Source organism: Diachasmimorpha longicaudata, chromosome 18, assembly GCF_034640455.1.
Source record: "Diachasmimorpha longicaudata isolate KC_UGA_2023 chromosome 18, iyDiaLong2, whole genome shotgun sequence".
Classification (NCBI taxonomy): Eukaryota; Metazoa; Arthropoda; class Insecta; order Hymenoptera; family Braconidae; genus Diachasmimorpha; species Diachasmimorpha longicaudata.
In genome coordinates, this window is record NC_087242.1 from 2,796,780 (window position 1) to 2,824,099 (window position 27,320).

At 38.0% G+C, this 27,320-nt stretch overlaps 6 protein-coding genes across 9 annotated transcripts; 2 read left to right on the forward strand and 4 right to left on the reverse strand.

Annotated features, from left to right (window-relative positions):
• Positions 1–76: 76 nt before the first annotated feature.
• LOC135170728 (phosphoglycerate mutase 2-like) lies at positions 77–2,275 on the reverse strand. Its single transcript, XM_064136771.1, has 3 exons — positions 2,135–2,275; positions 1,078–1,575; positions 77–672 (listed from the first exon to the last, which is right to left on the reverse strand). The coding sequence occupies exons 1-3, from the start codon at positions 2,232–2,234 to the stop codon at positions 506–508; spliced, it is 765 nt and encodes a 254-aa protein (XP_063992841.1). The 5' UTR covers positions 2,235–2,275; the 3' UTR covers positions 77–505.
• LOC135170717 (modular serine protease-like) lies at positions 2,134–10,108 on the reverse strand. Of its 3 annotated transcripts, none has more exons than XM_064136760.1 (9): positions 9,764–10,080; positions 9,116–9,176; positions 8,643–9,038; positions 8,152–8,576; positions 7,458–7,673; positions 5,696–5,997; positions 5,196–5,526; positions 4,834–5,030; positions 2,134–2,405 (listed from the first exon to the last, which is right to left on the reverse strand). In XM_064136760.1, exons 1-9 carry the CDS (start codon positions 9,807–9,809, stop codon positions 2,394–2,396), a joined length of 1,986 nt encoding a protein of 661 aa, XP_063992830.1. In that variant the 5' UTR covers positions 9,810–10,080; the 3' UTR covers positions 2,134–2,393. The 3 variants fall into 3 exon arrangements, with proteins under 3 accessions (XP_063992830.1, XP_063992828.1, XP_063992829.1); XM_064136758.1 differs by lacking the exon at positions 2,134–2,405 and adding an exon at positions 2,437–4,511 and having other exon boundaries at positions 9,764–10,108; XM_064136759.1 differs by lacking the exon at positions 2,134–2,405 and having other exon boundaries at positions 4,582–5,030; positions 9,764–10,071.
• A 464-nt stretch (positions 10,109–10,572) lies between these two features.
• LOC135170718 (translation initiation factor eIF2B subunit epsilon) lies at positions 10,573–12,846 on the reverse strand. The gene is made up of 2 exons (XM_064136761.1): positions 11,924–12,846; positions 10,573–11,848 (listed from the first exon to the last, which is right to left on the reverse strand). Exons 1-2 carry the CDS (start codon positions 12,635–12,637, stop codon positions 10,598–10,600), a joined length of 1,965 nt encoding a protein of 654 aa, XP_063992831.1. The 5' UTR covers positions 12,638–12,846; the 3' UTR covers positions 10,573–10,597.
• A 40-nt stretch (positions 12,847–12,886) lies between these two features.
• On the forward strand, positions 12,887–20,818 carry LOC135170712 (phosphatidylinositide phosphatase SAC2). Of its 2 annotated transcripts, XM_064136745.1 has the most exons (8): positions 12,887–13,278; positions 13,592–14,232; positions 14,420–14,574; positions 14,903–15,075; positions 15,658–16,178; positions 16,429–16,499; positions 16,618–16,842; positions 17,214–20,818. In XM_064136745.1, exons 1-8 carry the CDS (start codon positions 13,182–13,184, stop codon positions 18,766–18,768), a joined length of 3,438 nt encoding a protein of 1,145 aa, XP_063992815.1. In that variant the 5' UTR covers positions 12,887–13,181; the 3' UTR covers positions 18,769–20,818. The 2 variants fall into 2 exon arrangements, with proteins under 2 accessions (XP_063992815.1, XP_063992816.1); XM_064136746.1 differs by lacking the exon at positions 16,618–16,842 and having other exon boundaries at positions 12,890–13,278.
• A 264-nt stretch (positions 20,819–21,082) lies between these two features.
• Positions 21,083–25,427, forward strand: LOC135170719 (replication protein A 70 kDa DNA-binding subunit). The gene is made up of 13 exons (XM_064136763.1): positions 21,083–21,272; positions 21,362–21,409; positions 21,503–21,690; positions 21,860–22,047; positions 22,240–22,333; positions 22,464–22,626; positions 22,883–23,087; positions 23,309–23,421; positions 23,611–23,777; positions 24,046–24,277; positions 24,515–24,595; positions 24,766–24,960; positions 25,149–25,427. The coding sequence occupies exons 1-13, from the start codon at positions 21,237–21,239 to the stop codon at positions 25,278–25,280; spliced, it is 1,842 nt and encodes a 613-aa protein (XP_063992833.1). The 5' UTR covers positions 21,083–21,236; the 3' UTR covers positions 25,281–25,427.
• A 262-nt stretch (positions 25,428–25,689) lies between these two features.
• LOC135170734 (uncharacterized) lies at positions 25,690–27,178 on the reverse strand. Its single transcript, XM_064136785.1, has 4 exons — positions 26,983–27,178; positions 26,828–26,889; positions 26,136–26,250; positions 25,690–26,032 (listed from the first exon to the last, which is right to left on the reverse strand). Exons 1-4 carry the CDS (start codon positions 27,015–27,017, stop codon positions 25,969–25,971), a joined length of 276 nt encoding a protein of 91 aa, XP_063992855.1. The 5' UTR covers positions 27,018–27,178; the 3' UTR covers positions 25,690–25,968.
• Between the last annotated feature and the right edge of the window lie 142 nt (positions 27,179–27,320).

A 27,320-nucleotide genomic window follows, 5' to 3' on the forward strand; every position in this document is an offset into this window, starting at 1 on the left:
TGTATGTTCGTTATTTTATTGGAATTATTGGGAAAGAATTCGGACTTTTATGAAGACAAAAGCAAATACTCAAATGTTTGATTATTTTCTACAACGATTTTATTGATTTGGTTACAGTGTAATGACTCGACGATGTCAAATCCTCAAGACTCATATTTCCCAACAGTTAACAGTTTCTCGAAGGAAATGAATTGAAGGTATTTACGACGCGGTCGAAGAAAATTCCAAAAAGTCAAGAAATTAAGGTTTTTTGGTAATTATAAATATCCCATTCAACTTCATGCTCAATTGCCATAGAAAATCATTAACCTCTCGACTTTTTTAAAATTCCTCCTGACGACAGCATAAATACCTCAACAGTAGATGATTTGTTCATAAATAATGTATTTGCAATTCTGAATTGCCTCTAGCAATTGATGAATCTCCTCGTCTACCCTTAAACAATTATCAGTGACAGCCCTAACAGAGTTCAGTATGGATTTGTTAAATTTACATTTGTTTATCTTCACTTGGCTTTTCCCTGGGCAGCTACAGCAGCTATTGCTGCTTTTACAGTTTCCTCGTCACCCAGGAACTTCATGGAGACCACGGGCTTGAAGTTCTCGTCGAGTTCGTAGACGAAGGGAATGCCAGTGGGAAGATTTAAGCCCATAATCTGGTCGTTACTCATTTCTAGATGAAAAACAAATGTTATGCATTCAATTATCCGCATAAAATATTATTTATGTCTTTAAAAATGTCCAAACATCGGAATAGCTGTGAACTTTCCCCTGTCATTCAGGAAATTCAACAAAAAAATGTGAAAAATTGAACTGAATAAATTCTGTATAAAAAGATTTAAATGGAAAAAATGTTTAAAAGAAACGAATTTCATCTAAACAATAAATATCCTAGTGAATAACCTCATTATAGTTTATCCTAATAAATATTCCTATACAATCAGCATCAAAATTAATAAAAATCCAATAGAATTTTCCCACAAATTTGTGATATTTTCCCATAAAATTTTGTTTTTCTTTAAAACTGTTTTTAAATCTATTATTGAACGCACCGGACAATAATTTCTTCAATACTCACGATCTAAATGTTTAACAATGCCCCTGAGACTGTTTCCATGCGCAGCAATAATAATCTTCTTCCCCGCCTTCAAAGCAGGAATGATGGTGTCATTCCAGTAAGGAAGAGTCCTCTCGATAGTCAGTTTCAATGACTCGAACATGGGAAATTCCTCCTTCTTGGGCCCATCCTTGTACCTGGCGTCCTCGACAATGGTTTTGTAGTACTTGTGATCGGGCTCCATTGGTGGTGGTGGTGTATCAAATGATCTCCTCCAAATCTGGACCTGCTCTTCTCCATATTTGGCAGCAGTCTCAGCCTTATTCATTCCAGTGAGTCCACCGTAATGGCGTTCGTTGAGTCGCCATGTTTTGTGGATGGGAATGTTCTCCTGGCCGATTTCCTTCAGAATCGTCCCCAAGGTCACTTGGGCACGAGTTAGGACCGATGTGTGAGCCTCGTCGAAGGTGTAGCCGGACTCCTTCAGGGCCTTTCCTGCAGCATTAGCTTCACTTTTTCCTGGAAGAGAGGAACTCATCAGTTGTTGAGGGAAGCGATTGGGTTTTAATGGAGAAATCGATGGAATTAAGGAAATGGGATGTCGAGTTGAAGACCTCGATGGGATCTTGAAACTGATTTGAAGCTTATTCAATGACGTTTCCAACCAGCACACCACATATATGTTTCATAGACATGGAGACATGGATTTGAGTCTAGAAACCGAAGAAAACCCTTTGTTATATGCACAGCTCGTTACATACTGGAAAAACCCACATGATTGTCTCTCAATAATTATTTTCCCCTTGAAACTGCTTCACTGACTCAATGCAGTAATTATCATAAAGCTCTCAGGCCCACATAAATCAAATTAATTAATCATTAATGATCAACTTGACAAAATGGTCCCTTCTCTGTGATTCCAACCTCAAAAAGCAAAAAACATAATTATCCTCCGATCAAAACGAATAGTAATCTCTTTGGGTGCTCGTGCCCTAGTCAAGAATCACCATCAGCAACGACCTTTTGCCCTTGGCGTCACACCATTGCTAGAAGCCCCAAACATCCGATAATAACATACCTTTATCGGATAATCCAGCGTCGAACCATCCGCAGAATAAATTCAGTTGGTTCCACTCGCTCTCCCCATGACGAACCATAACAATTCTGTATTTCGACATTGTTAATTGATGATTTTATTTCTGAAGAGAGCACAACTGCAGTGACACTCGGCGACTGAATCAGATCGAATGACTGAAGACGTGACGACCGCCCCGAAGTCACCAACACCTGGTGGAATCACTAGATTCGAGTTCAATGTATCGAAGTGACTCCTGCGATTAATCGAGTCCCTAAAATCCGTTGGAAACGGAACAACGTCAGTTTTATTTTTGTTCTGTGGAGGAAAGACGTAGTGTTGGTGCTGTCCAAAGACCATTGTCATGATTTGCTGATCGTTGTGGGTTCTAATCGTTGACTGTTCTCTCGAATGTGGGATTTTAATGGTTTTAATATGGTGGGAGTCCATTTGATTTAGGTTTTGAGGTTATGCTGCGTATTTGTTGTGCTGTTTACATTTGTTTTTGTGGTTATTAACGAAAAACGAGGGGGAGGACAGAAATGGCTGACAATCAGGAGCATCATCCCTTACCCAGGGATCTCATGCCTGATGCTTGGTTCAACGACGAGAGGATGAACGCCATGTTCGCTGAATTCAGGAATCGATCAGTGAATCCTCAGGACTGGGACTCCAAGTTCAAGTTCTGGGATTTTTTGTTGGTTAACTACCTGGGGTACAACAAGTGCTGTACGTTCTCGGTTTTCCAACTGTCGACGATATTCAGGAGGAAAGGGAGGACTCCCCTGTGTCTACCAACCGTCGTGGACGAGCTTTACCAGTGAGTAGTCGTATTTTAAGGGATTAATTAACGATAATGACTGAGGAGATTTGCTAGGCATCTCTAGTCCTTCTGGTGGACATCTAGGGTGAATGTGCTGCTTCACACTAAATTCTCTCTTTACATGACACGTTTTCTTATTTTTCTGGGGGAAATTTCAGCTGAATTTATCCAAAAAATTGTTTATTCTTCTTTTTCAATTACAGAAAAGGACAAATCATCACTCTTGACTCCTTCCTGGAGTCTCAGAACGCCACTTGGGCCTCATGGGCAGTGAACACAATGGTGAAAAAGCCGGTAGTCTGGTCCTTCTCGAAGCTAAAAAACTACTTCATCCCCAGTGCGTCCAACCCAGACCAAAAATACATCCACATCCCCACGATAAAAGAGCTCTCGGAGATCATTCTCAGTCTGTCGAATGACGAGAAGGACCAGATACTCTCAGTGCCCCAGATAACGAAAAGATGTTGCGAAAGAGCTGGATGTCAAAACGTAACAGAGGAGAATGTCAAACTGGCTCTTCTGTGGCTGGGTCAGTTGAACAAGGGCGGCCTAGGGGTTCCACATCATCACGAAAAATGGGAGTGCCTCCTGAAGATATCGCCAAAAGGAGTTGGAAATTTATCAGAAGCTGAGGAGGGACTTTTCAAGCTGAAGGAGAACGAACGAGTTCTCTTGGAGAAAATCGAGAGTCTCGAGAAGGAAAGGAACGTTCTTCTGGCGAAAGCCAAGACCTCTTTGGACAGTGGACTCAAGGAGGTCGCCAAGACCTACATCAGGAAGAAGAGGGAACTGGATAAGAGGATTGATAAACATGCTGGAACCCTCCACAATCTTCATACTTTGATATCGAGTATTCATGATGCCAAGTCAAATAATGAGGTGTTGGGGGCTTACAGGAAGGGAAGAGACATTCTCAAGGGATTCGAGAAGTCTGGACTCAATGAAATCAGCGTCAGGGACACTATGGACGATATGATTGAGGTGAGATGATCATCCAGGAACTTTTCAGTCGCTTTGATCGATACAAAGAAATCTGTTTTTTCAATCAGTTTCTAAATTTTGGGGTTTGACAAACCGATAATCGATCCTTATTTTTCATTCTTCATACAATAAATATATCATTGTTATTTAAAAATTGACAAAAAGGCCTGTTCCATGGGTGTACATCAATAACATAATTTATTATACACTCTTCTGATTTTTAATCCTGTCCTCTTTCATTTTTTTGATTACAGGCTGTTGGGGAAGTTCACGACGTTCAATCGACTCTCTCTGAGAATCTAAAACTCAATGAGTCTGACCTCGATCTGGAGGAGGAGCTGAATGACCTCATGAACTCGAGCTCCAACGACACATCATTCCCCCAAGTTCCAGACGCCGAGCTACCAGAGCTGGAGAAGGAGTTGAATACTCTTCTTCTGGAGGGTAATTTTTTTTATTAAATTCTTCAGGTCGTTGTGACTGGATGAATAGACCTGACGTTCTGATTACAGACGTTCCACCACCACCAACGTCCTTCCCCAGCACCTCCAGCCAACCAATGAAGGCTTCAAAGATCTCGTAGAAGGAATAATGCCCGAGGAAGTGATGGAGATAGTGATAAATGGACAGATTGTGTTATTAAAAATTAATATTTAAAAGTAAGTCTTTTTATTAATTAACGTTCAACTTAACTCAGTGAGTATCGATTCGTGTTTTTATGTATTATATTGTGTTTGATGATGAACGAAATGAAAATATAACGCGGGATTTATAGGACATCATTTTTTTATCACAAGTCAGTCGAATTTATCAACGTTCGGCAGTTCACGATGATAAATTGTCTCTTCGTATTCTACTTTGGTGGTGGACATTCTGGAATTGATTGACCATGTTTTACCTTGAACATAATGTCTTGTATCCATGATATGTAGACTGCAACTTCTGTGTAAATGGCGTATCGATTATTATCGCAAATTGGCTCTCCGGTGCTGTCATTCACCCCAATTCCACTGCTCACGATGCCACGGAGGTACGATAATTTATTTGTTTCGAATGTCAATCCACCTCCACTGTCTCCATTGCAGACAGACGATCCTGGGGAGCAGATAACATTCAGGAGACAAATTTTTGGTAATTTTTTTGATAATGGCGAATAAAGACGAGGTAAATGAAGATTCTGAATATTACAAATATCATGAATATTCTCAATAAATAAATAACGAATAATGATAGAATCAGACAATCACATGGAACCCTTACCATTCGTATATCCAGCACAAAATTTATCCGAAGTAATGAAATTTCGACCATTGACCTCGTTCGCCTGCTCAATGCATTTATTTTTAGGCACCACTGGTACTGACAGGGCTCGAATTATCGAACTCGACGGCCCTTTTGATGTTCTCCCAAACCCCGCAACTTGTCCATTTTTACCTATGTTAATGGCGAGACTATTGGCTGTTGTATCGAGACATATTGGCACCAGGTAAGACCTGAATTCGAGATTGGGCTGTACCCGAAGAATCGCAATGTCCCGATCGTGATTACCGTCGTATCCTTGATAATCACAGTTCATGAAGATGTTGATGACCTGTCGAAATTTAATTACCATTACCACACCTGCAGACAAATTTCGTCCTTTGCTTCCTGACGAAGGGGAGGGAGAGCGAGCCCTTTCCATCCCCGGGTGGAAAGGCCTCACTGTCCTCGATATTTGTCAGACAGCAAGATTATTAATAATTAGTTTTGTTCTCACTAACTTTTGCTTTCCTGACTTCTATAGCTGGGGAATAGTCTATGTCGTAGTCCCTGTAGATGTTTCCAACGGAAATTAAAAATTGCTCGGGCTTCTTTGACTTTTTAGTGACTTCGTCGAATATACAGTGAGCAGCTGTTATTAACAAATTCTCGGTGATTACTGTTGCTCCGCAGATGAATTTTTTCACGGAATTGTCAGAGTTTGTCTCGTAGAGGGTTCCGTGCCAGGGAAAGTCGGTTATGTTCGGCATCCAGCCCTCGACTATCAGGGGTTTGACGGACTTTGAGGGTTTTGTTCCACATACTGCAATATATTTATTTAATATTAATTTAATTAATTGAATATTAATTACTATATCTTGAAATCTGGGAAAATATCTCAACTAATATTTCAATATGAATTTAATGTTATTCTTTGATATCATATTAATTAATTAATTAATTACTCAGACCATTATTAATACAGAGAAGTATTTAATTAATTTTCTTTTTGAAGAGACTGTTTAGTTCTACATAATTAGTTCAATTAAATTAATTAGTGAGTTGAATTAAATTGCTGTGTTTATTTAGAAAAGAAGAGAAACTAGAGTTCATTGAATAAATGAAGTCGACATAAACGAATGACTTACAATGTAATTAGTTATTAATATTCATTAATAAATTCTACGTTTAATGCTCCTCATTTGATTTTTATATCGATGAGTGAAAAAAAAAATCTCGGAAAAGACCTGAGTCTCAGGTAAGTAATCTGTGCATCATGATCCATGATAATTCATCCTTTAATTGCAAAATTGCCTCATTTATTTCCAACAGGTTTTGTTCGCAGGGTAATTTTATAATTATTCTATTTTTACTAAGAACACTTCCATGGAAATAGAAAAAAAAAACAAATTTATTCCGAAGTTCTCGAAATAGTTCAATTTTTTTCATTCTTTATTCATTATATTCCCAGTCTTGTACAACTAATTTCTCTTTTATGTAACAATTTTAATACTGTGGTTGCAGATTAAAGGATCAATTATTTATACGGGGTGAAAATTTATTTATTATTCAGGAGCCAATTGGAAAAAAAATCTAGCGAACTCGCCAGACAATTTTACCGGATTTCTATTGAAAAATGTTCATTACGAAAATTGAATGAAATTCTATAAACTTTCATTATCTTTAATTATTCAAAATTTTTAATTGTTTACAGGGAGAAATATCTAAAAAACCTTTTTAGGTCAAAGTTAATGAAAAAAAAATTAGATTGAGCCACTAAAATTCTGCAAAAAATATTTCAGTCGAATAAATGCAAAAACGCTTCAGTAAAATTCGTTAACGACTAATGAAACTCCATAAAATTATCTGGCTAATTCGCTACATTTGTTAATGATTTTTTTTCACTTCTGAGAGCGTAAACATCGAGTTTACTCATAAGAATCTTCACTCTGATAATATTATATCAGTAAACTCTAAAATCTAGACTTAAATAGTCTTTGGAGGAATAAATTTCCGAAATCACAAAATATAAAACGATATTTGGCAGTTGAGTATTGTTAAGTAATTATTGCGTATGTGATCGAGTGGCAATCGATTGCCTATTGATCATGACCTATCCAATCCTGACATCAATGTCAGGCTGATCATTGGTGTCCCGTCCCCCAAAAACCACAACTTTATTTTCAGATATTTCCACGATTTTAGTGGCATTGCAACTTCCTGATGAAAAACTATCAATCGTGAGAGTTGTTCCATTGACATGAATGTTGATAACAATCGGACCTGGAATGCATTGTATTGGCTCTGGTTCCCACATCCCTTGTGTATTACACGTAACGTGATTACGTTGAAAGAGTGACTCCTCCCTTCTGTAAGCACCACGACATGATAAATCTGCTTGAGTTCCTGGCACCACTGGCACTGCACATGTGCTCCATTGACCATTCAGATTGCAATCAGCTTTCGTCGATGGTGTGTCAAGGACTCTGCATCGAATTTCTGTCGAAGAAGGGGTTGAAATTTATTTTTAACAAAGCAAACTGTAAATTCACGTTAAAGCCCCCGAAAATTCCTCCGTTAATTAAAAAACCGTATCTCCCTTCCCAATAATTATTAAGGGATGAAACCAACGCTGTTGGAAGAAGAATTCAATTCTCCTCGATCAAGCAAAGTTTCATCCCTTACCTTCAATAAATAAAAAATACAACCCCCGAGGAAAGTCGAAGTGCCATCTGCGCCGAGATTCCACTCAATTTGTCATCGCGCTTTCACTCTCCTCGAGATTTTAATTTTTATTTGTTGAAATTAAGGGATGGAACTTGCTCCGGTCTGGAAGACCTCAATTCCCCTCCCAACAGCGTTAACCCCATCCCTTAATATTTATTAGGAGCGGAGAGACGATTTTTTAATTAAGCGACCAATCTTAAGGCGCCTCTCCCCGAATCTCCACTCTATCTATCCTCTTTGGTCATCCTACCTTCACATCGGGGTGTGTGGGACCATCTTCCACCACTAGCGCAGTACATATTCGCATCATTCGTCAAATGATGACCCGCATTACAAAAATACACTAAGGGCGTTCCTGGGAGCATTGTCATTCCCACCTGAGGCTGGCAGTGATCGTTGGGATTTGGACACTGCGAGGAGTGCAGCTTCCAGTATCCATTTGGAATCTCTGGAGGTGGTGGACAGACAGTCTGAGGAGTCGGTGTCCAGGAGGTTGGGCCCTGTGGATATGGTCTCCACGTTGTTGACTCCCTTCCTAAGGGTCCAGCAGGCTGGACACCTCGACAGGCAGCGTCACCCTCGTCTGAACCATCCGCACAATTCTTCACACCATCACATTTTTTGTCACCATCTATGCAAGCTCCGTACGCGCATTTGAAGGTGTTCGGCAGACATCTAGAGTTGTCAGTTATTTCCATAAAAAAATTTATTTAAATTCCAGAAAAAATTTTCAATTCTTACTGATTCGACTGGCAAGTGGTGAAGGATTCGTCAGATCGATCAGCGCAGTCTGGAGACCCATCGCAGACCGCTGTTCCATGAATGCACTGACCGGTTCCACACTGGAACTGAGTGGCTGTGCAACCTGGACGAACAGTCGTAATTGTCACGGAATTTTCCGTACATTCTGGCAATGTCTCGTCACTCCCGTCAATGCAATCGTTTTTTTTATTGCATTTAGCATCGCCATCGACGCAGGCACCGTAGGTGCATCGAAATGCGTATTCGGGGCAGGTAATTTCGGGCTTCAAACATTGAAGAGAAGTCTCGTCACTGCTGTCTTTGCATTCTGCCTTTCCATCGCACAGAAAATGACTGGCTATGCATTCGCCATTTGAACATTGAAATTGGTCGAGTCTGAAAAATCAAAAGAAATTCCAGGAGAAAGTTCCCAGAGAATTTTCCATCCGCTTCAACAGGTGACAGGGCCTTACCTACAAGAACCGGAGGATCCACCTGCTGTTGTGTCAGCCTGACTGAGCCTCAAGAGGATTCCTGACAGAAGACATCACGCAGAGAAAAAAAAATGAAAGAAAATTAATGAAAATCTAGTCAAATTGTGTAAAATTTAATTTAAAAAAAAAAACAAAAATGATGGGAATCGTCACATACAATTTACAAGTCGTTCCCACAAATTTACTCGGACGTCAGGAGCCTCCCACTGGGACAATAAATCGTTTCATAATTTTTCCCAAATCTGAGGATTTTTATGGAACAGAATTTCAACTGAATATTTCTCTTCGTGTGATGTGAATATAAATAATGAGATAATAATTCCTCGACATATTGTCAATGTGTCATTTCGTAATGACCAGGAAACTTCGGGTTCAAGGACACTCAACCGGTTTTTCCAGAGTCACTCATTTTTCCATAATAATTTCCTCCTGTCCTCGTGAATTCGCGAGCACATACAGAATTATCAATCATTGAATAAAAATCGTTATCTAAACTTGTTTCTGTACAAAGCCCTGACCTTCCTGCCATCATCCCTCGACTTTCATCATCGATATTTCTAGACATTCGATATATACCCGATTGCACGAAGGGTTTCTGACGATTTTTTCATCAATTCTGGGACTCACCAACAGTCAGGAATACGTGAAGACTTATCCCCAGCAATCTGACCATCTTCGGATGTTGAATTCGCCCAAGAGGACGCTGAGGATCACCTCTCAGGGCGCTGGCACTGTCAGCACTGATTGCAGCTCGTCAACAATCGCCTAGATATCCGAAGAGTCCAGTCATCTTTGATCTGTGACGTAGAGAACCTCCGTTTCACTGGGCTTTACCCAACTGCATCGATAAATTCACAGAACACCGGATTCTTCATTGATAATTTTTTAAATGACAATGACACTTCTATTTCTGTTGTTTTTCCTAATAATTACTGCGTAAGCCCAATCACACGGGATAATACCAACCGACAATGTTATTACGCAGCTATTAAACAGCTATTTATATAACGATATTTATATAATTTTTTTATTTACTGGATCCAAACCATTTGGAATATTTTGCTCAGAAAATATCCAAAAATTATACAAAAAAATAGTTTTTATTACACATGTGTATCAATTTTCAAGACTCAAATGTTTAAACCAGAGGAATTCAGGAAGGAGTCAATATAAAGAAGAACTTCATAATTAAAGCTCTGAAGGAATCGACCTGATTCTGTTCGTTGGATGGTGCCCGCACGTTGCAATGCCACCAGGACCTTCATTCACGTGATCTAGATCCTCCTCGAGAGCTCCACACTCGCAGGAAGTTCAATTATGCATTATAGAATAAATAAAAAATTAATTCGAAATTGAAAGTATCAAATTTATCGACGATGTGAGTGAATAAATGTGGGAATGAGAAATGTAGAGGTCGTATAAAAGAATTCAAAAGATAATAAAAAATGGAGCTGTATTTTCTCAATCATCATCATCATCATCATCAGACGAAGAATCCTCTTCAGCCTCCTCAAGCCACTTGATGAAGGGCTGCACAGCAGATCTGACTTTCGAACTGATCACCTCATCCCCATCGTCGTCCTCCTGGCGGTACCAATCCAGTATTTTTTCTTCACTCAGAATGTCCTTATCGTAGAGGATGTGAAGAAGATGCTGTGCAAAGACCAGAAACTCATCAGTACAGCCTGCAACATCCTCAACAGCTCTGAGACAGTCCTCCTGGGCGTCCTCTGTCTTGATATAGTTCAACAGAATAGCGTTGAAGTACCCAATCATTACCTTGAGTGTCTTCTGGTAATTAACATTATTCAAAGTTGTCTTTGTCTCACTGAGATAATGAAGTGGCAGCATCAGAATAGCTTTGACAACGTTGTAAGTGACTTCCCTAATATTGACATTGTACGCATACCTCGATGAATTAATTTCCAAAATGAGATTATCACAATTTAATTTATCCTGATACCCTCGCAAAAGGCTATCAATCACCTCAGACAGAAACAAGTGTGTGTCATCAGGTAATGGTGACTCTCCCCTCGAATCATTTTCACTGCTCGAGTCATCAGTGTCCGAGTGTTCGTCGTTAAACTTTAACAGATTTTTTTTTAAATATATAAATTCTTCATCATCTTCGTTTCTCTCTGACATTCTCTTCACGACAATCTTACCGTCGTTTTCCTGAATTATTACGTCAGCATAAGACGTGCCTGGGGGTAGTTTGACACCTTTGGAGACTATGCAACCATCCAGGTCGACGTTATTCTGAAGATAACTATCGGTGAATAGAACACTGTCCTTGATTTTGCAGTCGTCCTGAATTGTCACTGACCCGAGGAGATAGGAATTCTCGATTACAACGTCGTCACCAATTTTACAACTGTCACCGATGACAGAACGTGAAATTCTCGTGTTTCTGCCCAGGATACTGCTCTTGCCTACGATTGTGTCTTTCTGGAGGATGCTGCCTCGTGCCAGGGTCGCTGATCGGTGCTTGTAGGTGCTGCGTGATGAGTAGATTATTCCTCGGAGGGGTGATAGGACCTCGGGGGCCAGGGGATAGGCCTGACGATGGAGAATGTCCCGGGATAACGTGTGATAAGCTAGCCAGGAGGTGATGGGGAGGGCGTACTCGTGGGACTTCAACGGTTGCCAGTAGATTCGGGAGTCCAGAATTTCTTCGTTCATGAGAACACCCCGGATGAAGTCCTCCATTGTCTGAAATGTGATTGTTATTCAGTTATTCGTTGGGGGAAGGGAATCTAAGGGAATTTTCTTGTATGAATTATTTACCTGAAAGTCAAAATTATCGGAAAAAAGTGGTAGAACCGATGCAGAGCACATGTAGACGTGGCTATCAACAAATCCAGAATGAATTTCAATCTGTTCATGCTCTAGAAACCACTCGAGTTCAAATTTAATCTTCTTCTCATCGACATCTGGCTTTTTATAAAACAAAATTCGCTTCTTCTGCTTGTCAGCAGCAAATAGACATATTTCTTTGAACAAAAGTGACTCATTCGTGGAGCCAACATCCCGGAGAACAAGGCTGATGGCACATCCCTTATCCTTCTCTCTTCTAGCTCTGTGCAAATCCATCAGAAACGTAAGATCAGCATTGATAAAGGCATCACCACGTACGAGAATAAAATCACCTCGGATAATTCCCTTTGTATCGATGTCCCTGAGGCCATCGCCAAGAGATCTGCAGCCATCGGAGATTATCAGCGATACTGATATGTCAGTGTAACTCTTGCTTTCTACGTAATTTCGAAGATGATCGATGAAATTGCTGCAGTACAGGAATATCTCCTGCACACCAGATTGAATTAGGGTCTCGATGAGGTAATCCAGCAGGTGGGCATTTGCTACGGGGGTCAAAATACTTGGGTAGACCTTCTGCATTGGCGTTAGGCTCGTGCTGAAGTCGTCAGCGAGGACCAGTGCCTGGAGAACCTCCTGCTTCCCCAGCTTCTGATCCCCCAAATTTCCCTTCAATTTTGACATATTCGACGTCTGATTGATCGCAGGCTCGTTAGAACTGTCTCAAACCTTTGTTTAGAGATTTTTTATGCCACATTAATGATTTATTATCGAGGGTTAGTCACTGTTGTCTCTTTGTGAAGCGAATCTTCGGGTTTTTAAGAAGCAAAACAAAGAACCAGTCCTCAATGTGGAGAATATGGTTCGTTTTGAGGTTATGTTACATCATTTTTTCCAGTGTTGCTCGTGTTGTGTGTTGGAGAGGTTAGGAACACCAGTGGTAGTTGAATGTGGACATGGGTGGACAGCTCTGATAATTTATAAACGTAACAATGGCTGCGCAGATTTATTAAATGGAAAAATATTAAAACGAACGCGATGAAATTCATAGAAAATTATTCGGTTTGTCAGTGGTATTTGCGGGAATGTTCACAATGTTTCACGTGGGTTTTGGGTAATTTAATTCGATGTACGCGAATGGAATGTAAATTTCATTGATTTCGGGGGAAATTGGGTGGCTGTGGAGTTTCGGAGGGATTTTATCTGACAGTTTTAATTGACATTAAATATGGAATTGTTTCGAAGTGACACTCATTTCATTTTCGTACAGGAGAAGCACAATCTCTGGTGTGATAAAGCAACTGGAGAATTGTCAGCCAAAGATGGTAAAGATTATTGTTAGAATATTTTTGTTGAAGGTATCAAAATGAGGGCACGTTGGGAACACATAGTGACAGTGATAAAAAAATTAATTTTATTGTCAAATTAATTTTATTGACAAATCAGTTCTAGTAATTGATCTTCATCTCAATTTTAATTATTTGCTTTATAGAAATAAGTCTGGAGAGTCGATTTGGGAGTTTGGAATCAAATATTGAAATTACTCAAATGATATGATCTAATTAATTTAATTTTATGGGCCATTTTCATAAAATCTTAACCATTAAACATGTGATTTATCTGTAACATCTTCGACAGATTGGGAATGGGCAACAGCAAATAATTTGGAATGTCTCGGAATCTGTCATGGAATAATTGGAAAAATCGAGCAAACATCATTCATGGAACCCAGACTGATGTTGATAAAGGAGATATCAACAGTTGGTGAACTCTACGGAAATCGTATTGTCCATAAAATTAAATCTGTCGCTTTTCTTCAAATTGGTTCAGAGAATTATGATCTGGGACTGACCCCCTGTAAGAAGCACGGTGGCATGTCCAAGCTCTCGATGGGAAGTTCACTCGATGCTCCCCAGAAGACGGGATTCATGAAGACCTGGGGGACAATAAAGAGTGCAACAAATACCATAAAAAATACCACTCAACAGGCCGCAGCACTAGCCACATCACAAGTCAAATCGACGGTGATCAAACGAAGTATTGGAAAGGACAAAGAGAAATTTGAGAAGAGAATTATTGAGGAGTTGAACAAAGTATTCGGAGAGACAGACTCCTTCTTCTTCTGTCAGACTGGAGACATCACGAACTGTTTGCAAAGACAACGAGAGAAGAAGGCAAAGGCAAAGGAGATGGGGGACGATGACAAGTGCCTCTGGAAGACTGTCGATGACAGATTTTTTTGGAACAAACACATGCTCCATGATCTCATTAGTTTAAACGTGAGTTTGATTGGAGTTTTGATATTTTAATCATAAAAAAGTCCTTTTATTGTTCGTTGTTAAAGGAGTAGCGAAATTCTAGGTGAAATTAGTCTTGAAGGGATTAAGTATTAATTAATCTGGCTAATTTGGTGATTCGTTCACATTCGCAAATTTTAGCTGTTTATTTTTATGTTTTTTTTTGTAGAGTGACGCTGCAAATCACTGGATTCTGCCTATCATTCAAGGATACATTCAGATTGAAAAATGCAAAGTTGAAGTTGGGTATGATAATCAGCCTCAGTATGAGACCTTCAATCTCGCCATCATTTCGAGAAGAAGTAGATTTCGTGCTGGCACCAGGTGAATTAGTAATTAATTAATAAAGAAATCATCGCTGATTTTGGGGGTTCAGCATTGATTCATTTGAATCGACCTGTGGCATGAGGATTACCACTGCAAATATTGTTTTTCTCAATCATTATTAACTCATTAATATGTCTAATTATATCGTGAATTGTCATTTTTATTTTTTAGAATTTTTTGATAGAAAATTCTAGGGAATTTTTTCATTTATGAGATGATTACTGGTAAAAATCGTAATTCAATTTTGCTTCAGTTGAATAACATGAATATGTTATTGATTTCGATTAATCGTCAGTCCAACTAACCAGACATTAATAATTGATAGATACAAAAGGCGGGGGGTGGACGAGGCGGGAAAGTGTGCCAATTATGTGGAGACAGAACAATTGGTTTGGTATCATGATCATCAAGTGTCGTTCGTTCAAGTACGTGGGAGTGTTCCAGTCTACTGGTCTCAGCCAGGATACAAATATAGACCTCCACCTCGTATCGACAGAGGTAACTTCAGTGATAATGCCAGTGTTTTTATCACTACATCAGACACAACTCACTAGCGAAGTGGTAAAACAAGATAAATCGATCGCTTTTGATTATTGACTGGTTTTTGATGAATATCTCGAAATCTATCGAAAATATCAGAATTTTTATCAGAACCTTTCTTGTAGAGCAGAGTGAGGACTACAAAAAACGTTATGATAAAAATTCTGCTATGTCTCTTGATTCAGAGATATTGCGGTAAAACTCGACGCAGAAATGAGTCAACTTATCTCGTTCTGCTACTTCACTACTGAATTAATTTTTCTGATTACAGAAAATATGATTTTTTTATTTTTATGAAATTCGAGTGAGGATATCCAGTTATGGACATTTATTAATAATTATTAATCAAATTTTTTGAATTCAACAATAAATAATGAATTAAAATCAGTTTTTCCCGCAATTATGATGAAGAACGTTTAATTGGACTTTTGCAGTTTTCATAATAATAATAAAATTGTCGTGTTAATCAAGAGTATTTTAGTTTGTTTATAATAATTATTCTTTTACTGTATCAATTTAATTGTTTAAAATAATTTGCAGATGAAGCAGAGACACAAATTGCCTTTGAAAAGCACTTTGAAGAGGAATTGTCGCACTACGGTCCCATCTCCATCGTAAATTTGATAGAACAAAGTGGAAAAGAAAAAATTATCTGGGATGCTTACAATAATCACGTTATAAACTACAATAATCCAGACATAACATACACAACATTTGATTTTCACGAATACTGCAGAGGAATGCATTTTGAAAATGTCTCGATCCTTGTAAATGCTCTCAGTGGAGTTTTGACAGAAATGGGCTACTGTTGGCACGACATTCAAGGCCCAATTTGCTCCCAAAAGGGAGTATTCAGAATTAATTGCATCGATTGCTTGGACAGGACGAATGTCGTTCAGACTGCGCTCGGTAAAACTGTAATGGAAATGCAGTTTTCGAAATTGGGATTAATTCCACCTGATGGAACGTTACCAACAAATCTCAGACAGACTTTTCAGTTGTTGTGGGCCAACAATGGGGATATTATTAGCAAACAATATGCCGGAACAAATGCGTTGAAGGTAAATGAAATCTGAAAATTTCTATGATTTTTTGAGAATTTTCTATCATTCGAATTAGATAAATTAGTCGTTCGGTAAATAAAAAAAAATGACATTGACGAGTTTCAAGGGATTTAATTAAAATCTCGACGTTCGAAGTACAAAAATAGCTCGAATATAAATAAACTTATTTTTCATAAAATGAAAAAAATTCTAACTCGAATTTGTATTTAGTAATTAACATTCAGTTGATTTGTATCTTTCATTTTAGGGAGATTACACGAGAACTGGTGAGAGAAAATTCACAGGGCTTATGAAAGACGGTGTAAACTCAGCAAACAGGTAATAATCATAATTGTTAACATATTTTGAATATTTAAAAAATCCCTCATTAACCACCACACATGCACTGTCACTCACGGGACCTTAAAAATCCTGATAGAAACACCTTTTACCGTAGATATTACCAGCAACACTTTTTGGATGCGACGAGACAGGCGGCGATCGATCTGACAGTCGGTATTCAGGTCGACGTTGAGGGATTGAGGGACGATTGGTTGCATTACTTACAAATAATCAACAATTGTTGTGTTGAATTAATACCCGTTAAACCACCGAATTTACGATTATTTATCGCTGAATATCCAGATATTCTATTTGCAAGTCTCGTATTCAATATATCCAGGTTCGTTCTTGCGCAGGGAGATAAATATTCAGTAACAATCGATTAAATAATCGTATGGAAAATTTTCGGAAACGTTCGGGAATAATCCTGTGACAGTTTTGTAAAATTTTTTGCAACTGCAGTTCGTTCAGGAGCTGCGGAAAAAATATGTAATTTTATTGAATATTTCTGTCTGTGCGTTGAATCCTTTCTCCTGTCATATTTCGATCAATTCTGACTTCCAAATAGATCATTTATTTATGTTCTGGATCATTTGTGCTCGTACGTACATGTGTGACAAAATATTTCTTCAATTTTTCAATGAGATGTCTTCAACCGTTTGTCAGTTTCCATTGACAAAAATCCTTTACTTCAAACATTTTTGTTTGCAGGTACTATTTAAACCGCTTCAAGGACGTCTACAGACAGGCGAGCATCGACCTGATGTCAGGTCACTCGGTGAACGAAGAGATATTCCACGAGCGCAACGAAGAAGAGGACAACGCAGCGACAGCATTTCATGTTAAACTTCTCATCGAGGACTGCAAAAAGCTCCTGATCCCCGATCCCGAAGTCATTCTGGGGAGTTGGGGCCTCATTGATGCTGATCCAGTGTCAGGTGATCCCAGTGAAACCGAAATGGACTCGATTCTGATTCTCACAAAAGACAGTTATTACGTCGCCGATTACGACGATCAGATCGACAAAGTAACCAATTATCAGAGAGTTTCACTGTCCGACATTGTTATGATTGAGTTTGGCCAGCCAGACACTGGTGTTACCCTCTTCAAGAACAAACATCACCACTGCATAAGAATAAATTACAAAATGGCAAGTGAATACGGTTATTTTCACATGTTCAGAAGTACAAATCTTCGATTTTTTAATAACATGGCAGTTGTCATTAAAACTGATGAGGAGACAGTGGAGTCCATGAAGGCTATCTGCGAGACATTTTCAGTGGCAGTTGAAATAGCATCACTACCGAAAATTCCCATCGCAATGAATGTACCCCTGGACAAACGAACGAGTAAACCAGTCAAGGCTAAAGGATCGACAGTTTTGTTGGACATCACATCCTTCCCCCAGATCACTAGGAACGTCTCCGAGACTCAGTTGCTGGCCCTGAAGAGCGCTGGCACGAAAGCTCTGAGCAACATGTCAGAGCAGTTCAGCAAATTGAACAAATTGGGATCGACTTTTGGTGGGAAAAAATCGGATAAATCGTCCACGAAACTCTCAGACTCGGGGAAGAGGACGACCTTCACAGTTGGTAATTACGATTTAGCTGGTAAAAGAAGTGCTCATCCTGATGACGGTCACAGCAGTGGTGGTAGCAGTGGAAGTAGTCCAGTACCTCAGGAATTCACTGGTGTTGTGGAGGGAAATTCTGGTAATTATTACAGCAAAGTTGATGTGGCAATTGATGGACTGCAACTTGTGTCGTCCGAGGGTGACAGATCACCACCGGAAATCACTATTCAGGGAGCTGGGGAGAGTGAGAGGGAGGAAAGGGAGAGGGCTGTTCCACCTACGACCTTGAATTTAACCAAGAACATCAGCCATTCGTCGAGTGAAGTCGATGGGAATGTCAAGCCAGGTAATTACATGGATATCGAGACATCGGGGGAGAAAAAACGCAGCAGCTCTGAGCAGGATCTCACTGTCAATAATATAACTTCGTCGCAGAGTGAATCGGCCATTAAATCGTTGAAGACAAATGTTGCTAGTGCAGCATCACCTGTGGCAAATACTGCGAAGGAAATTCTATCTCCATTTTCTAAGTTTGCTAAGGGGGTGCAGACATTTGGAGCCAATTTGGATCCACGAAAATTGAAGGGTGGCCAGCTGTCCGGTAATAGGACACTGTCGGATCAGCATTTGAATGAGAGACAGAAGCTCATTGAACGCTGGCAGAATTGTCGCTCCACTCTCATCGCTTTATAGGCAATTATTTGTGTTTTTATTTTTATTTTGCGATTACGTCTCCACGATCGGTTTCGTAGGACTCATATCCTGAAGTATTCGGTGGTTAGGGTGATAAGGGGGGGGGGGATTCCAGGGTTGAAATTCGAGTTAATCAAGTGACGTTAGAAGAGTTCAAAAATTGTTTGAGTAATTTATGATGCGTTAATTGCAGACAAATGACGGCGTCAGGAGGATGAATTTTTTTGGATGTAACGATTATCGTGAATTACTCGATTATTTTTAAGCTCGAGGGGTGGTTTTGGGGGTATTTTTCTCCATTTGAGTTGCAGATAAGATTTAAATTTAATTTTTAATGTTGAAAAACGGAAAATTATAATTAAAAGTAGTTCGGTTTTGTTAGTAAATTCGAAAATTGTTGAAAAATAGTCGAAATTGTTAGAAAACTCAGTCACATTTGGAATTATTATTGTTTTCCGTAGTTTAATTATCGTTTTTGGTGAAAAAAAATTGAAGAATCTGAATTTTTGGAAAGTATTTGAAGGGAAACCTGGGGGATGTGAGAGAATTGTGGAGACAAGAGATGATACAGTAATACTCGTCACACCTGGTTTAGAGTATTAGAATCCTGGAACACTCGGCACCCCTAGGAGTGTTCCGGGAAATTATATCGCCTTAGTCAATTATGTACATATTCATTATTTAGATCAATTTAGTTGTGGATCCTGTGAGGTACCGTAATAGATCAATCGATATGAAGGTCGAGCTGAGCACTTCGTTGAGTGCTAGTCGATGCCAGGTCGATTAGTTCGTTTTGTGCTACTTAAAGAGAAAATTTCATTTTTTATTATCACGAGGACAGGATTGAGTAATCGAAATATTGAGATTCGAAAATAGATTATTTTTACAAAATCGATTTATGAAAATTTATTCATATCACTGGAGGTGAAGCGGTATTTTGGAAATTCATATCGTTAAAATCATGTTATAAATGATCGGCTAGTATCGGCTAGATGGACCGAATGCACCAGTCGATCCCCTATCGATTGCCCATCGACCGATCCACCAGGACGGGCATCAATCCAGATGAAAGATGGATTTCCCAAGAGAAAATGTTACGAGATAAAAACGATAAATCGAGGATTTTTCCTCTGAAAATTAGATCATTAGAGTTATGTATCGAGATAGAATTGCTTTAACTTTCCATTTATCATCGATTATGGAGAGTTTTCAGCCTGTGATACATTTGTCAAACGATAATTTATTTGATTTCAGATATTTATCTGGATTGAATTCACCTGAAAAGTGAGAAATATTTATTCAACAGTTTTCACACAATTTAAGCATTAAACGACAGTATTTTTTACCTTTATGTTTATCGTTATTAATCCATTGTTTATGTCAATGTGAATAGCATTGTTCCACTGAAGTATTTCATACAACGCTTAAGATGTTAGAGAATTTGTTTTTAAGACGTTTTTTGAACGAAATGTGAAAAAACGCGGTGAAGGTCGCGTTAATAATCAGCAAAAAATTGATAATTTTATATGAGAGCTCAAAAATATTATCTCTCGACCTTTTTCCTACTTTCAAAATTCCGTATCATCCAGCAAATTTCATTTCTCTTCCCTGGAGCTCATTTAAAATTTCCCAAAAAATGTTCGTCACGCTGTTACAAAAAGTAACTTTTTAAACCGACTTGACGTACCTTAAATACGTCTTTCCCACACATTGTGATGATAAAAAAATATTGTTCGATACTCGAGGGAAAAGTATTTCTTTTTGGGCCAGACCTCCCACGAGACGAAATATTGTTTTTCCCATTCGTAATGAAATGTTGTATATCGACGTTGTCTCTCGATAATTACTCGTTACGAGAATTACGTCAATTAATTTGATAGTAGAATTATAATTGTTATGTTTTACCATTCCCTGCCAAAATCATTTGAAGGAATTACTCGTGTTGTTATAGAGATATCGCACAAGTATTTTGTAGAAATGTCAACACACATTGTGACTTCTAATGTATCAACGTGAAGAGATTATTAAATAAAGAGAAACTATTATTGAACACTAGTAGACAATTTTTTAATTTTTTAATACAAAATTAATACGCATATTAATGTACAAAAATATCTAGATAATTGTCATTTGGCTCCTGTGAGGAGTCTTTGTCCTCCTGTTTGTTATCATCGACTTTACACGAGATTCACATTCTCGCGTCATCTAGGGAATTCATCATGGCCACCCTGGCGTCCTAATCGTCTGCTACGACGTGTTCAGGAACTTTACGATCTGGCGGGAAAGCGTCAGCTCTCAACCCCTGTTGCACCGTTTCTAACCAAAACAATTGAGTACCTGCAGGATCAGACGTGTTTGTGCTGATAAACTATTGCGTAGTGAAAGCAGAACTTAATATAAAAGAACAATAACTGGTCTGACACAACGTAATTCTTTGTTTTCACCGATTGAAGAGGGAAACAATCGACATGACACTCCCAGGACTCTCAAAAGGCGTGTTGCTGGTACGTGATGATCATTCTGATGTCAAACGAACAAACTAACCTCACTTTTTTGCGACCACTTTGCTGAATGGTATTATGTGATTTTTCAGGACATTTACAATGGAAAAGACGTCGAGAAGCCAGTGTTTCAAGTGCTGGTATGTGTTAGACACTTCTCGTGTTCATTTTTTATTGTTTGGGAAGGATCGAAGGGGAATTCCTTTGTTCTCACTTCATTTGTGTTTTCACAGGGGCTTAAGAAACTGGGAAATGGGGAACGATATCGGGTTTTACTTTCTGATAGCGTGTACATCAGCTCGTTCACGATGTTGGCGACTCAACTGAATCACATCATCGAAGAGGGGACAGTGGCTGATTTTTCTATTATCGAGGTCGGACGTTATGCCCTCAGTCATGCGAACAATGGGGGGAAGCCCAGGTATGAGTTGAAATAAATTAAAATGGTAGTGCAAGAAACATCAGACGACAACAAAATTTGTTGTTCACCAGAAAAATGTCACAAAAAACTGTCGAGTAAATGTTTTACATGACAACGATGGGTACATATGTGGTATATTGAATTTATTGGAGATTTCGTTACTTCCCAGACGCATCATGATTATTCTTGAAGTCACTCAGAAGGCAGCAGGAGCTGACGTTGGTGGTAAAATTGGAAATCCTGTACCTGTGGAGAAACATCTTTCCTCTGAGAATACGTCTGAAGAGTCTACACTCTTCTCAGGGATAAAAAACAGTTCCAGTGGAGCAAAAAGACCAGCGCAGGCTTCAAGCTCCAGTAAATTATTTTCTTTTTTCTATTTTATTCTCAAGGATAATCCGCAGAATTAAATTTTGAAAATATTCAAATTTTTTTTTCGTTCATTTTTTCATAAATAAAACGTCGAACAGAATAAACAAGTGACCGATTTGATATGGAATTTATCATATCATTTAGTTGATTTAAATGTCATTGTTGATTTGTTTTCAGGTGTTCCTGAGAAGAGATCGTTGAACACTACAATTAATTCTGGGATTAACATTGCTACTACACCCATAGGGGCATTAAGTCCCTATCAAAACAGGTAATTCAACGGTATCTGGATTTTGTTCTGTGTTTTTAGTCAGGAAAGAATAAAAGAACTAATTTCTATCAGTAGTGTCTTCAAATACCCTCGTGGAACGTAATAAAATTCAATAAATAAATAATTGCAGGTGGGTTATAAAGGCTAGAGTCAGCAGCAAGTCTGCCATCAGAACCTGGAGCAATTCTCGCGGGGAGGGAAAGCTCTTCAACATGGACCTACTTGACGAGAGTGGAGACATCAGGTGCACAGCATTCAGAGAGGCTGTCGACAAGTTCTATGATATGATTGAGGTAAATTATTCATTTTTTTTATATTGAGGAACTTCCGGAGCAACTTCTGGGAATAGTAGGAAAAGAAAGAGAGAGTTGAAGTTTTGAGAAAGTATTTTTGAAATGGTAGCAATTAATTTGAACTCGTCCGTTGTGCAAATCTCGGTTTTAAAAATTTGGTTAAAAGTTGCATTCACTTTTTGATACGACAAAACTATTCTGTCAATTGTCGCTAGTGTCGAATTGACATTTATTGTATTTTTTTGTCATCTTTCAGGTTGGAAAAGTATATTATATATCTCGTTGTTCACTAAAGCCAGCCAATAAAGCATTCAACAACCTCAGCAACGATTACGAGATGAGCATGACAAACGACACTGAAATCATTCCCTGCGACGAAAGTTCAGATGAAATTCCAATGATCAATTTTGATTTTCACGCAATTCAGGACATCGAGAAATGTGAGAAGGGCCAATTGGTTGGTAAGTTGTCTCTTGATAATTAAAAATCGATGTTATGTCTGGCTGTAAAAGGTGGTGAATTTTTTGAAGATTTTTTTATGGATAAATTTCTTTACGACTCAATAACTCTAGTTTATTCGATTGTACTTCGCTAGACACTTCGACATTTGTCTGTAAAATATCTGAAAAATAAATTGAATCGTCTCGTTGGTAAATCAAACTGATTTTTCATATTTTTACAGATGTCCTTGGTATTGTCAAGCAAGTCGACGAAGTTCAGAGCCTCACAAAACGCTCTGATGGCACGGAACTGCGTAAAAGGGATATTCACGTGATAGACATGAGCAATACGATGGTAATTTTCCACATTTGTCATGGATTATTTTTACTTTTATTAATATTTATCAATTGACTATTATTTCTCTTAAATTCGATAATTAAAAAAATGATAATATTCACTTGTGATGTTTATATTGAATTAACTGGATAATTTTATTTTTTTAGTTTATAAAATAGTTTTTCATGTAATTTTTTGCTGTTATAGATCACTTTCACTCTTTGGGGGACTCAGGCTGAAAATTTCGAGGCGTCAAATAACCCAGTGATTGCTGTCAAAGGGGCGAGAATTGGAGAATTCAATGGTGGAAAGTCATTGTCGACCATTTCATCGTCTGTCATTCAAATTGATCCAGATCTACCCGAGGCTCACAGGTACAATCGATCTTTACATTTTTTTTATGTTTATTTAATGATCTTCCATCGAATTCAGCTTTTAAACAATAAAAAAAATAATCTGATGAAATGTGGACTTATGGATTTTTATGATGATTTTTAGTTGAAAATGAATCAATGAGCCACTAATGAATTTTTATTAACAGAATAATGAGTCTTTGAAAGTCAAGAGGTTTTAATTATCAATTTAGAATTGACGATTGTTGTTTGACGAATTTTGTTGTTTCAATTCAAAATTTATTTTCAGACTTCGAGGATGGTGGACGACAACTGGTCACAGTGCAGAGGCAAAGTCAATATCGAAGAGTGTCGGTGGTGCCATGACTGGTTCATGGATGACCATCGGCGAGGCGTTGGCCATGGGGAAGACAATCAGCATGGACAGCAGTGAGGTTTATCTCTGTAAAGCTGCTGTCACATTCATTCGTGCAGAGAACGCTATCTACAAAGCATGCCCCACAGCTTCATGCAACAAAAAGGTTTCCAGACATTGTCCATCATTAATAATTAATTAGGGGAGGGTGGGACTTAATGAAGTGGGTGTTGGGTTGCAGTAGGGTCAGTTCAGTTACATAAAAATAATTTCATGAGGCCCGTGAGTTGAAAAGAAAGGAAATAGGATTAATTATCAAACGTTTTGTGATCAATATTTGATAATTAAATGAAAGGAAATTAAAAGGAAAATTTTATTCATTATTTAACAATTATTGTTGCAGGTTGTTGATAACGATGGATCCTTCAGATGTGAGAAATGCGCCAGAGATTTTCCAAACTTCAAATATCGCTTATTGGCACAGGTAGGAAAATGTTAAAAACTAACGAATCCAGTGGATAAAAATCGACCTGGGGGTAGAACTACCCCCAGATTTAAATCAGATTTGCTTCTGGGATTCCCCAGAAGCCCAGAAGCAAACGCATGATAATAAAGGGCACAGAATATTATTTTATTAAAATTTTTCCTCCACAGATAAACATTTCCGACTGCACTGGCAGCATCTGGGCCACTGCATTCAGCACTGAAGCTGAAACAATGCTCGGCATGACAGCTCAGGAGCTCGGAGAACTGGCTGATCAAGATCGTGATAATTATCTCACCAAATGTGCCTCCATTGCATTCAGCCCTTACATTTTCAAGATAAGAATGAAGCTGGAGAACTATTTGGTATGAGAATTGAGTCAATTTTTACGAACAATATCATATTCATCAGATATTTTCGATTGTTTAAATCTATTTGAGGGTAAAGCTACGCTAGGAAGGGATGACCTATCATTTATAGTGGCTCAACACCACACCAAGAATGGAAATCTTGAATTTAAAGACAATAAACAAAACTTTTTGGTGTTTTTTAGGATGACGTAAAACTGCGAAACGTTGTTGGATCAATTGCCCCAGTCAATTACAAGGAATACAACTCTCAGCTGCTGAAGCAACTGCAGAAAGACTGTAACATCGCTCGTATTTCATCAGGAAGCAACGCGTAATCGACACCCCCAGTGCATCAATTACCGAGATGTTTAACAATTACTTATTTTTTCATGTTTAATTTGCATATTTTTTTCATTTTTCGTATTATGTAGATGGCAAGTCGAGCAAGAAAATTCTAAAATATACTAGAAAAAAGAATGAAAGCTATTTGTTATTTAATTTCCCCAAAATTGAATTATTTTGTTAACCCGAGGGTTTAGAGAAATTGTGGGAGAATTATTTCCTCGTGAAGAATTTAATTTCCCACTGGGAATTTCAATATTTTATTTTGAATTCACTCGTCTACGAGGTTATTTCAAATACACTATTTTCTTCACCGCGTCTTCATGTTCATTCCACTACTCTATAATATGTTTGTTTATAAAATTAAATCGATGGTATGGGATTATTATCAAAACAACAAACTTCTTGTATTCATGAATAAAAATAAAGGAATTAATTTTTATTTTTTCTTTACACTTAATCAAAAGTTTTCAATAGTGATTATTCTAGATATTATTCAACATATATACAGATATAGAAACTCCGCTCGTACTCCACTCGTCGGACGTATAGCCAACGGTTCTCCAATCGTTTCACATCATCGTCGTCACAGTTCTATCAATTTCTCGTATCCAATTGAAAAAAGACAGTAAATTAAAAATCCATCGTAAAATTGGATAATTCGAGAAGATACACTGATTTTCATTGTGACGTGTCCTTGAAAATAGCACCAACTACGGGACCTTGACGCTGAATGAGACATTGCCTGTGAAGAAAAATCCACTAGAATGATTCTGCAGCGAAGTGGTAAACAGAGACGAGTCACTTTTAACTTCTGCCCGGAACGAAATTGTTATTTTAATTAATACCTCGAGTTGTTTTGCAGGCAGATAATTGGGGCCTCCATTTCGGGCTCCAACTTGGCTGCTTGACTGGCGATTGCTGCTATCAGACCAGCACTATCACCAGAAATATTCCCCGTAGCTTGAAAATCGCATAAAATTCTATTCTTCACATTTTTTTCAATAATTGTATGGATATTTTTAATATTAATCAAAGTAAAACTGAATATTAACTAATATACTTAATATAATTAATAGGTTTTTATTTAATTGACGTACTCCATAATTAAAATAGTTGATAGTCTTTCTTGGACCACAGAACAATTGTGGAAAGCGAAGTGTCAAGAAGTTTTACAAAATTTTTTTATTGCTCTATTTATAGTTATTAAGACCATGATGGGATTATTTATAGTGTCACATAGTCATCGTCACATTTTTCCTTTTTATAAACATCTGTGTTGTTATTTTGACTCCCTAATTGTTGCTGGATTAGTAATTTACAATTTTTGAAAGAGTTTGTTGGAATTATTTGGTTGGAATAAATTGATGTGATCGTTTGTTATAAACATTTCAGTTACCAGAGAATTTAACAGATATATTGAACAAGTCAACAGTCATTTTAGACAGTCGACACAATGATTACACAAACAATTTTATCACAAGTAAATTATTTCATAAAATAATTTACAAACTGTCAATAAAATTTGGACAGTACTCACTCGCCAGACAAAGACCTCCTTTGTCGGTCAGAATACATCCAGTCACTCCAGGTACATTTTTCCTATAATCAGGACCATCTCATCAATTAAAGTGTCTCAATAAAGTACAACAACTTCAACATTTATTGTACTTAACCTCAAAAAGTTGTACTTACGCGTCTTCTAGAGTCCGTTCAATATTTCTCTCCATATCGACCTGCGATTAACGATCAGGAACACTGACACTCTATTATTTATTTTAAACTTTTATATTATGCGAGAATTGTTGTGGTTGAATTCCTTCGGATTGTTCTTCGGGAAAATGGTTATCTCCTTGTTATGTCCTGTCGCCGTCGAATATGACAGGGAAGGGGTATCTGGGTGACGCCATATTGCAATTGAATACAAATTCAAATATCGCAAGTGCAGAATATTTTGTTTATTTACAATCACGATTAATTAAATTTTTCCTCGTCTTCAACAACTCGTTAATTATTCTCTGAGCAAAATGCAT